The sequence below is a fragment of the Entelurus aequoreus genome, linkage group LG06 (genome assembly GCF_033978785.1).
Source record: "Entelurus aequoreus isolate RoL-2023_Sb linkage group LG06, RoL_Eaeq_v1.1, whole genome shotgun sequence".
Lineage (NCBI taxonomy): Eukaryota > Metazoa > Chordata > Actinopteri > Syngnathiformes > Syngnathidae > Entelurus > Entelurus aequoreus.
The window spans coordinates 26915660-26927195 of record NC_084736.1 but is presented as its reverse complement, the minus strand read 5'-3'; the positions used below and the strand labels follow the sequence as shown (position 1 = coordinate 26927195).

The following is an 11536-nucleotide window of genomic DNA, read 5'->3' as shown; positions in this document are numbered from 1 at the left end:
AACTCTATTAAGGTGGAAAGTGGTTAAGTTTGATACAAAGATGTTTATTGAAAAACGATTTTTGTGCACTGTTTCAATGGATGTTTTGAGGATTTAAAATGGCTGCCAGTCGTATATTCCCACCATCGAAATAGTTTCAACACTCAGAAGTATTTGTTTGATGACAGTACTGTATATTTGTGTGAAGCTAATATTTACATATTGTGTATTACATTTCAGTATGTTAATTGAATCACATAGCTTATACATTTGTCATTGTGTGTATTTCAGTTTAAGAAAAAAACAACAACAGTCCAGTGCAAGACAAAAGTAAAGATAGGAAAAGACAAAGCAAGATCAACAACAATAAAGAGCCTAAATGGATTAATCTGCTTTAGATTGTTTGTTAACTGTCTGCCAAGCTGTATAACCTCAACACGTATAGACAGGCCAGAACAGGCAATATGCAATTATTGGCAGGCTTCGCTCTCATGTAAGGGGGGAAGAATTGTTGATTGATGACTGTGGTGTTCCTAGTGTCATAGTGAGTGTAGTTAGTACGTTCCAATAGCAGCAGAAGTGCACTTTTTGGAGAGCTGTATTATTTTCAGTTTTGTGCCCAAGGGACTGATTTTATTTAACACTTTATTATTATTTATACACCTATAGTGATCACAGAGACAGGTTGTTTTTGTGTTACTGTATATATTTGTTTTTCTGAAAAATCCCACTTAATATACTTTGGGTAACAGTCAATATTTATTTATTTTAATTTTTTAGGGGGGTAACAGTCAATATTTATTTATTTATTGTATTTTTTTCTCATAAAATAAAAGTGAGCTTTTGTTAAACCAAATATTGTGTTTTTTTCCATATACAACAACCTATCTGGATTCGATAAGAGAATCGATAAGGAATCGGTTCGATAAGAGGATTCGATAATGGGCTCGAACTCGATAATTTCTTATCAAACATCATTCCTAGTTATATTGTAATCTAACAAACGTTGCTTGGAGTGATGAATGAAGAACCCATATGAGTAGAACGTTATTGACGGCCAAAAGACGGATGGGCACTTGTACTTCCTGTTCAAAGCACTAAATGGAAGGACACTGCAGCACCTGTAGTAAGCAAACTTGCCCTAAAGATGGCGCCGTAGCCAAATCAGTTTTTTCTTAAACTATTTGTAATATGGCCATCAGCGAAAAACAACCCATGAACTAGCCCCACCGTTTTATAAGCCGCAGGGGTCAAAGTGTAGGGGAAAACTAGCGGCTTTTAGTCCACAATTTACCGTACTGTTGCAAGTCTCGCGTTTTTGAGTGTTGTAACGTGTTCATGAATATGTGCTGATTGTTTCTCAATGTTTTTTCCTGGTTTCAAACTGAGACTCCCATAAGACCTTAGTTTGAGAGTTGTTTACATTTCCTTCCTATCTCTTTAAGCGGCGCCGCGAGCTGGCGACCCATCAGTCTTTCTGTTCTGTCTACTCCCTGTATGTCTGTTTTAGGAAGGTTGCACTAAAAAACTAATTTTGTTGTACTTTAAGTGCAATGACAATAAAGAAAAAATAAATAAATAAAATATATATACAGTATATATTCCTGGAATATGCCTTGTTCACAAAGCTGTTGATTGAAAGCTACAAAGATGAGTTCAGGGGTGCAAGGAAAATACATTATTGCCTTGCCAGTGAAGCACAATTCAATAGAAGCACTTGAACTGTACACGGTCATCTCTCCAGCTAAATGTGCAAAGGTTCAACATAACCTAGAATGTTTCACTGAGAAATGAGGACTTGTTGTGCTTCATGGACAATCTGACCACTCCAAGTCTAAGATTACATCTGACCTTCATCACTGTCTTCCTCTCCTCTTATTACCTTCTTCCTCTCCTTCCTCCTCGCCTTATTCATTCTCCTTCCTCCTCCCTTTTTTTCCTCACTTTCCTCACCTTCTTCCTTCTTCGCCTTCTTCTCCTTCCTCGCCTTCCTCCTCTCCTATATCCTCACTTTCCTCTCCTTCTTCCTTGCACTCTTCCTCACCCTCTTATTACCTTCTTCCTCTCCTTCCTCCTCGCCGTCCTCGCCTTATTCATTCTCCTTCCTCCTCGCTTTCTTTCTCACTTTTCTCACCTTCTTCCTTCTTCGACTTCTTCTCCTTCCTCTCCTATATCTTCACTTTTCTCTCCTTCTTCCTTGCACTCTTCCTCACCCTCTTATTACCTTTTTCCTCTCCTTCCTCCTCACCTTCTTCCTTCTCCTTCCTCCTCACTTTCCTCGCCTTCTTCTCCTTCTCCTTCCTCGACTTCCTCCTTGCCTTCCTCCTCTCCTAATTCCTCACTTTCCTCTCCTTCTTCCTTGCACTCTTCCTCACTCTCTTATTACCTTCTTCCTCACCTTCCTCCTCATCGTCCTCGCCTTATTCCTTCTTCACCTTCCTCCTCTCCTTCCTCACCTTCCTCCTCACTTTCCTTGCCTTCTTCCTTCTTCTCCTTCCTCCTCTCCTAATTCCTCATTTTCCTCTCCTTCCTTGCACTCTTCCTCACCCTCTTACCTTCCTCTCATTCTTCCTCACCTTCCTCCTTGTCATCCTCACCTTCTCATTCCTCCTCTTCTTCCTCCTCACTTTCCTCGCCTTCTTCTCTTTCCTCTCCTAATTCCTCATTTTCCTCTCCTTCTTCCTCTCCCTCTTCCTCACCCGCGTATTACCTTCTTCCTCTCCTTCTTATTACTTTCTTCCTCTCCTTCTTATTACCTTCTTCCTCTCCTTCTTCCTTGCCCTCTTACCTTCTTCCTCTCATTTTCCTCTCCTTCCTCCTCCCCGTCCTCACATTCTTCCTCACGTTCCTCGCCTTCTTTCTTATTCTCCTTCCTTGCCTTCCTCCTTGCCTGCCTCCTCTCCTAATTCCTCACTTTCCTCTCCTTCCTCTTTTTCTTCCTTGCACTCTTCCTCACCCTCTTATTACCTTCTTCCTCTCATTCTTCCTCACCTTCCTCCTCGTCGTCCTCGCCTTCTTCCTTCTTCTCCTTCCTCCTCTCCTTCTTCCTCACCTTCTTCCACACATTCTTCCTCGCCTTCCTCCTTTCCTTCTTCCTCGCCTTCCTCCTCACCTCCTTCCTCCTCTCCTTCACCCTCATTTTCCTCTCCTTCTTCCTCACTTTCCTCGCCTTCTTCTTCTTCCTCGCCTTCTTCCCAGCCTTCCTCCTCACTTTCCTCGCCTTCTTCTTTCTTCTCCTTCTTCCTCCTCGTCGTCCTTGCCTTCTTCCTTCTCCTTCCTCCTCCTCACCTTCCTCTTCTTCTTCCTCACTTTCCTCACCTTCTTCCTTTTTCTCCTTCTTCCTCACCTTCCTCTCCTTCTTCCTCATATTTGTCTCCTTCTTCCTCACCTTCCTCCTCTCCTTCTTCCTTTTTCCTTGCCTTCTTCCTCTCCTTCCTCCTTGCCTTCTTCCTCACCTTCACCTCCTTCTTCCTCCTCGTCGTCCTTGCCTTCTTCCTTCTCCTTCCTCTTCTTCTTCCTCACCTTCTTCCTTTTTCTCCTTCTTCCTCACCTTCCTCTCCTTCTTCTCATATTTGTCTCCTTCTTCCTCACCTTCCTCCTCTCCTTCTTCCTCACTTTCCTTGCCTTCTCCTCTCCTTCCTCCTTGCCTTCTTCCTCTCCTCCTCCCTCCTTGCCTTCTTCCTTTTTCTCCTTCTTCCTCACCTTCCTCATATTTCTCTCCTTCGTCCTCACTTTCCTCCTCTCCTTCTTCCTTTTTCCTTGCCTTCTTCCTCTCCTTCCTCCTTGCCTTCTTCCTCTCATTCCTTCCTCCTTGCTTTCTTCCTCCTCTCCCTCAACACCACTTTCCTCACCTTCTTCCTCTCCTTCCTCCGCTCCTTCTTCCTCCTCGCCTTCTTCCTCTCCTTCTTCCTTCTCTTCTCCTTCTTCCTCACCGTCCTCTCCTTCGTCTTCACTTTCCTCACCTTCTTCCTCTCCTTCTCCACCTTCCGCCTCTCCTTCACTTTCCTCGCCTTCTTTCTCAACTTCCTCCTCACCTTCGTCCTCCTCTTCTTCGTCCTCCTCGCCTTCGTCCTTGGTCCGCTCCCTGTACTATCGAGTCAGACCTTGGTCAGTAAGTGGGACCAGTTTCCAGTGAGGGTTGGACTCCACCAGGACTTGCCTTTGTCACCAATGCTGTTGACAACTTTCATGGACACAATGTCTGGGCGCTGTCCGGGCGTTGAGGGGATCCGGTCTGGTGGATTAGGTCCGCAGATGATGTGGTCCTGCTGGCTTCATCTGGCCAGGATCGGTTCACAGCCGAGTGCGAAGCTACCGGGTTGAGAATTGGGCACCTCCAAGTCCGAGTCCATAGCTCTCGCATGGAAAAGGGTGGAGAGCCAACTACGGATTGGGAGGTGATCTTTCCCCAGGTGGAGGGGCGTGGCCTGGGCACGCCACCCACCAAACTCCTGCAATCACACTTTATTACATCTGAATGTGCACTTGCACACCTTGTTTTCTAGATTTAAACTCACTTGTATTTGTAGTAGGAAATCCACTCAACTCCTAATTCATGAGGCCCCTTGTGAATGACAACTACATGTGCTCATGACGACTTGCAGCCCAGGTATACTTGGTGGTATCCTAGCAACAACTTCAGTGTCACTCCTGAATCATCATCACCATTGGTGCTGTGCATCGTTATAAATGATAAATGGGTTATACTTGTATAGCGCTTTTCTACCTTCAAGGTACTCAAAGCGCTTTGACAGTATTTCCACATTCACCCATTCACACACACATTCACACACTGATGGCGGGAGCTGCCATGCAAGGCGCTAACCAGCACCCATCAGGAGCAAGGGTGACGTGTCTTGCCCAAGGACACAACGGACGTGACTAGGATGGTAGAAGGTGGGGATTGAACCCCAGTAACCAGCAACCCCCCGATTGCTGGCACGGCCACTCTACCAACTTCGCCACGCCATTCATTTCCACTCCAACATGATTAATAGCACCAAATAGCGTCTGAAACCGATCATTGGCAGACGTGATTGACACTCATATTTCGCACATGCACATGCTCACTCCTTACAGCTCATTTTGCAGGTATACACACTCCAATCCTATATTTTGGTACTTGACAGCTTATTACAGCTAATTTTATGTGTATAATTTTATTGTTTTGGTACTTGACACATGCTAATAATTAGCATGCTAGTTTCTATAGCAAATGTTGCCGGTATACAAATCAGAGTCCAAAATGTTGGTACTTGACACTTGCTAACAGTTAGCATGCTAACTCTTTATAGCTAATTTTGCAGGCATACAGAGCAGAGTCCTCTATTTTGGTACTTGACACATGCTAACAGTTAGCATACTCACTTTTTACAGCTAATTTTATGGGTATACGTCCCAGAGTCCTGGGTCGTTTTTTTTATAGGGTGCCATTTGGACTTCATAACTTGTAAAAAATAAATAGTTGATTTACCAATATTTTTATGTTCTATTGTATACATGACATATGTAACTTGCTGAAAAACATATTGGTCGAACACAGGCACCTAAATCATAGTATATTTAGCTATATTAATGAGAGGTGACACACGGGATATGTCCACTCTGTTAAGGACATATGCAGGGTGGATTTGAACCGGAATCTCCCACATGCCAACCTGCATCCTTATCCGTTATACTATGCTGCTTCTGCTGTGAATTGGTGAGAGAACATGCTGAATTTACCACTGAAATCGTAACACTTCACACTGAAAAGCATTAACACTGTACTTTTAACACCAATGTATTTGCTGTATATGATATTTTGCAACAGCAGTGATGATTAACCAAGAATTATGAAAGAAACTGCTGTTGAATGCATAATAGCACTACATATACATTGTGATAAGTCAACATTACTATATACATGTCCACTCTGTTAGGTTGATGTCCACCGTGTTAGTTGAATGAGGCTAACACGGTGGACACTAACACGGTGGACATTTTGAGCTAAAGTTAGCCTTCAGCCTGCCTGTGTTAACATAACAGCTAGCATGGACTTGAATAATTGATAAGAAATCTATAATTTCACACAAACATGTTTTGAAAAATTTCAATTTGATTGATCTCCTTATTATTTAGGCCTAACAGAGTGGACACGTTATGTTCAACCACATTAAATTCACTTCATAAAAACATCAACATCAGATAGTAAGAGAGCTAAAAAAAACACACAGCTTACCAGAGTTGAGTTTCCCGCCACTGGTGTGATGTTACCTGATGAGAATGATGTCACTGACAAATGTGGTTGTTTTCTTAAAGGGACAGTAACGCAACTTAACAGAGTGGACAGCGACCACAGGGACAGACATAGAACCTTATTTTTTTGTAATTCTTTTTACGATTTTGATAATATACACCATATGACTAAAGAGAGCTTGTCTATGATAATTATATCATAACAAAAAAAAATTAAAAATATATGTTTTTATTTGTTATTTTCTAGATTAAAGTTGAATAAACAGCACCAGGGACATGGCAAAATCGCATAATAGAACTTTAACAAAAGCTTTAAAAAATATATATTCTAATGTTTGAAGCCCATATCACTGTATTTATGATAGACAACAATTTACCATACACAAAGAAACTAATGGAATGAGCAATTGTAAATATTTTGAGAAAATATGACATGATTTATACTGGGGACGCAAAAGGCACCATATAAAAAAAATGACCCTCCTATGTTTTGGTACGTGACACCAGGGACGTGCACATGATTATAGAGGGGCAGGGGCTCAAAGTCAGAAAAGGGCAGACTTTTTTTTTTTGGTCCTTTACACAATATGGAAATTAATGTAAAATTAAATTTGCTAATAGGAAGCTAACTACTTAGCTGTGTGTCCTTTGTAGGTAAAAGTGATTGCCATTTCTTTTGTGTCAACAAATTATTGTCATAATGAGTTAATTCACATTATCATAGGCTTGGAAGACATGAAAAGCAACAAAACACTGGTTTATTATTAGGCTATTTATTGTTAAAGATAAACACTTTAATATTGAACATTGAACAGTGCAACATGAACTTTGAAAAAAAATACAAAAATAAATACCCAAATGGAAAAAAGTTCAATGTGAAAATCTGTCCTTCTTCCCTTAACTTGATGAAAACACCATCAAGTTGTAACTTATGGTCTATCTCACTTAATGCTCAGACTAAACAACTGAAACGCAATACAGGGCCAAAAATATGGACCAGGGGCCAGTAGAGGGCTGTAGGATGGAGGCCACCCATACCCAAATATGCTCCTCAATGTAAATTCAGGGCTTCCATGAAATGCTGTGAAATGATCAATTTTAGCCATGCATTAAGAGGTCTGCTACCCTTAGCTGCTTCCTGGCGCTCATTCTCCTTCCTTTTCTGTATCCTTTCTTTTTTTGGCATTGTGCTGCAGGCATAATCAACATGAATCAAGTTTAAATACAGATGGTAATATTCCTAACAGATAACCTACATCTTATATCCCCAGAATGCTGAAATTATTATTATTATTATTAATAATAATAATACAATTTATTATTATTATCATTATTATTATTATTATCATTATTATTTTGTTAACCCACACAGTAATAGCAAAGTCACAATAAACTTTATATCTAAACCTCTACTGTGAGAGAAATGTGATCCGCCGTAAACACAGTGCATTTTATTTTGAAAATTAACCCGGTGTTTTATTTTGTACACTACTTCCTGTCCCGCACGATCCGCTCTGCTCTGTGCGGAGTTGATGTGCCGTGCTCAATTGATGCGCCGTGCTCCAACGTCCGGCAAAAACAGAAGCTGACACATTGAATAATAGAATACAGCGTTTTTCTGAAATATTACCCATATTAGATGCTGAATAAGTGGACGGCGACTAGACCATAACATAGGTTCAAGTTGCTCCACTGTCACGTCTCCTCAGAAGTGCAGTTGGCTCTCTCTCCTCACTTACTCACTCACTCACTCGCCCTCTCTCTCTCTCTCTCTCTGGCCGAAGCGGCAGGCTCAAACAACCCCGTATTACAAGAAAAGGTGGAGTTTTTTTGGGTTTTTTTTACATCTCTGACAGGAATTTATTAATTTTGTTTAAAGAAAAAAAAACACACACACACACAGGCAGAGGGCACTTTTTAAGACGAGGCAAAAAAAGGGCAGGGGCTCAAGCACCCATTGGGCCCTATGTGTGCACGTGCCTGCGTGACACATACTAACAGGTAGCATGCTAGGTCGTTATAGCTAACTTTGCAGGTATACAAACCAGAGTCCTATATGTTGGTACTTGACATGCTAACAGGAAACATGCTAGCTCTTTATAGCTAATTTTACAGGTATATGAACCAAAGGCCTCTATTTTGGTACTTGACAAATGCTAACAGTTAGCATGCTCGCTTTTTATAGCTAATATTGCTACTTGAAAAATGCTAACAGTTATCATGCTAGCTTTCAATAGTTAGTCTTAAAAGGTATACACATAAAGAGTCCTATATGTTGGTACTTGACATGCTAACAGGAAGCATACTTGCTTTTCAAAGCTAATTTTGCACGTACACATCAGCGTCCTATATTTCGGTACTTGACACATGCTAACAATTAGCATGCTATCATTCTATAGCAAAATTTGCCAGTATATACAGGGTCCTACATTGTGGTACTTGACACATGCTAACAGTTTGCATGCTAGGTCTTTATAGCTAATTTTGCAGGTATACAAACCAGCGTCCTATATTTCGGTACTTGACACATGCTAACAGTTAGCATGCTCGCTTTTTACAGCTAATTTTGCAGGTAGACACAGACTTCTATATTTTGGTAATAGACACATGCTAACAGTTGGCATGATTGCTTTTTATAGCTAACTTTACAGATATACAAAATCAAAGTTCTATATTTTAGTACTTGACACATGCTAACAGTTAGCACGCTAGCTTTTTATAACTTACTTTAAAGGTATACAAATCAGAGTCCTATACTTTGGCACTTGACAGATGTTAACAGTTAGCAGGCTAGCATTTCATAGTTAACTTGGCAGGTATACACATCCAAGTCCTATATTTTGGTATTTGACACATACTATTTGTTAACATGCTAACTCTTTATAGCTAATTTTGCAGGTATACAAATCAGAGTCATTTTGGTATTGACACATGCCAACAGTTAGCACGCTTGCTTTTTACAGCTAATTTTGCAGGTATACACATCAGCGTCCTATATTTCGGTACTTGACACATGCTAACAATCAGCTTGCTAGCTTGTTATAGCAAAATTTGCTGGTATATACAGAGTCCAACATTTTGGTACTTAACACCTGCTAACAGTTAGCATGCTAGCTGTTTATAGCTAATTTTGCAGGTATTCGAACCAGAGTCCTATATTTTAGTACTTGACACATGCTAACAGTTAGCATGTCTGCTTTTTACAGCTAATTTTGCATGTATGCACATCAGAGTCCTCTACGTTGGAACTTTAAACACACTAACAGTTACCATGCTAGCTTTTAATAGTCAATATTGCAGGTATACACATCAGCGTCCTATACTTCAGTACTTGACACATGGTAACAATTAGCATGCTAGCTTTTTATAGAAAATGTTGCAGGTTTTCAAATCACAGTGCTATATTTTGGTACTAAACACTTGCTAATGATTCCCGGGCGCGGCGCCGCTGCTGCCCACTGCTCCCCAAGGGGATGGGACAAATGCAGAGGACAAATTTCACCACATCTTGTGTGTGTGTGACAATCATTAAAAGAAAAAAAAAAAGAAAAAAAAAAGTTAGTATGCTAGCTTCTTATAGCTAATCTTACAGGTATACACAACAAAGTCCTTTATTTTGGAACTGTACACGTGCTAACAGTCACATGCAAGCTTTTTACAGCTAATTTTGCATGTATGCACAGCAGAGTCCTCTATTTTGGAGTTGGCATTTCAGTCTGGCTCTGCCCTTTTTTGGCATTCACCCTTAATTCCTAATGAAATGACACGTTGTAATTGTGTGAATAATCATTAGACAGCCCCTGGAAAGGACACATACTTAAAGGCCTACTGAAACCCACTACTACCGACCACGCAGTCTGATAGTTTATATATTAATGATGAAATCTTAACATTGCAACACATGCCAATACGGCCGGGTTAACTTATAAAGTGCAATTTTAAACTTCCCGGGAAACTTCCGCGTGAAAACGTCGCGGTATGATGATGTATGCGCGTGACGTCACAAGGTCAAGGGAAGTGTTTGGACCCAATTCAAATACCTCTCTTTTCTTCGACAAAATTCCACAGTATTCTGGACATCTGTGTTGGTGAATCTTTTGCAATTTGTTTAATGGACAATGGAGACTGCAAAGAAGAAAGTTGTAGGTGCGATCGGTGTATTAGCGGCTGGCTGTAGCAACACCAACACCAGGAGGTTGTGTTGTGTTTTGAGCAGGATAGCAGACGCACTACGGTGAGTACAGCTTTGGCTTCCAAACATTTGATCGCTTGCCCGTACGTGCGTGTCGATATGTGCATGTCACGTACGTAACTTTGGGGAAATATATGTTTCTTGCCGACTCTGATGGCGGCCGGGCTGTCGTCAAAAGCGTACAACGCCCGCCGCCGCCGCATCTAAGTTAGCTTCTATTTTTTTTTAGCTTCGCCAAGCTGAAAATTATTAACCGTGTATTTACATGTTCATGGTTTAATAGTATTGTTGATCTTCTGTCTATCCTTCCAGTCAGGGTTTTTTTTAATTTAGTTTCTATCTGCCTTTGAGACTGATGCTATCACGTTAGCTCCGTAGCTAAGTTAGCTTCTATTTTTTTTAGCTTCGCCAAGCTGAAAATTATTAATCGTGTATTTACATGTTCATGGTTTAATAGTATTGTTGATCTTCTGTCTATCCTTCCAGTCAGGGTTTTTTTTAATTTTGTTTCTATCTGCATTTGAGCCTGCTATCACGTTAGCTCTGTGGCTAAGTTAGCTTCTATTTTTTTAGCTTCGCAAAGCTGAAAATTATTAACCGTGTATTTACATGTTCAGTCACTGTGAATGTCCATTTCGCGTTCTCGACTCTCATTTTCAAGAGGATATAGTATCTGAGGTGGTTTAAAATACAAATCCGTGATCCACAATAGAAAAAGGAGAGTGTGGAATCCAATGAGCCAGCTTGTACCTAGGTTACGGTCAGAGCGAAAAAAGATACGTCTATCACTGCCTCTCTAGTCCTTCACTGTAACGTTCCTCATCCACAAATCTTTCATCCTGGCTCAAATTAATGGGGAAATCGTCGCTTTCTCTGTCCGAATGTCTCTCGCTCCATTTTAAAAAAAGCGGAATTGTGAGGAATCCTTTGTCTTGTGACGTCACGCTACTTCCGGTAGGGGCAAGGGTTGTTTTTTATCAGATACCAAAAGTTGCAATCTTTATCGTCTTTGTTCTATACTAAATCCTTTCAGCAAAAATATGGCAATATTGCGAAATGATCAAGTATGACACATAGAATGGATCTGCTATTCCCGTTTAAATAAAAAAAATTCATTTCAGTAGGTCT

At 40.7% G+C, this 11536-nt stretch overlaps 2 protein-coding genes across 2 annotated transcripts in view; one reads left to right on the top strand and one right to left on the bottom strand.

Annotated features, from left to right (window-relative positions):
* Positions 1–768: 768 nt before the first annotated feature.
* On the bottom strand, positions 769–5201 carry LOC133651503 (nucleolar protein 58-like). Its single transcript, XM_062049457.1, has 2 exons — positions 4497–5201; positions 769–4430 (listed from the first exon to the last, which is right to left on the bottom strand). The coding sequence occupies exon 2, from the start codon at positions 3344–3346 to the stop codon at positions 2957–2959; it is 390 nt and encodes a 129-aa protein (XP_061905441.1). The 5' UTR covers positions 3347–4430; positions 4497–5201; the 3' UTR covers positions 769–2956.
* A 5201-nt stretch (positions 5202–10402) lies between these two features.
* LOC133652086 (ras-related protein Rap-1b-like) overlaps positions 10403–11536 on the top strand; it is a 2183-nt gene continuing 1049 nt past the window's right edge. Inside the window, exon 1 of the mRNA XM_062050461.1 lies at positions 10403–11536. This exon is cut by the window's right edge and continues 1049 nt beyond it. The gene's annotated coding sequence lies outside the window, so the exon portion shown is untranslated.

What these genes read in the sequence shown, in the direction of transcription:
- LOC133651503 (XM_062049457.1), bottom strand. Translation starts at nt 3,346, where the DNA reads ATGAGGAAGAAGGAGAGGAAGGTGAGGAAGAAGGAGAAAAAGGAAGAA.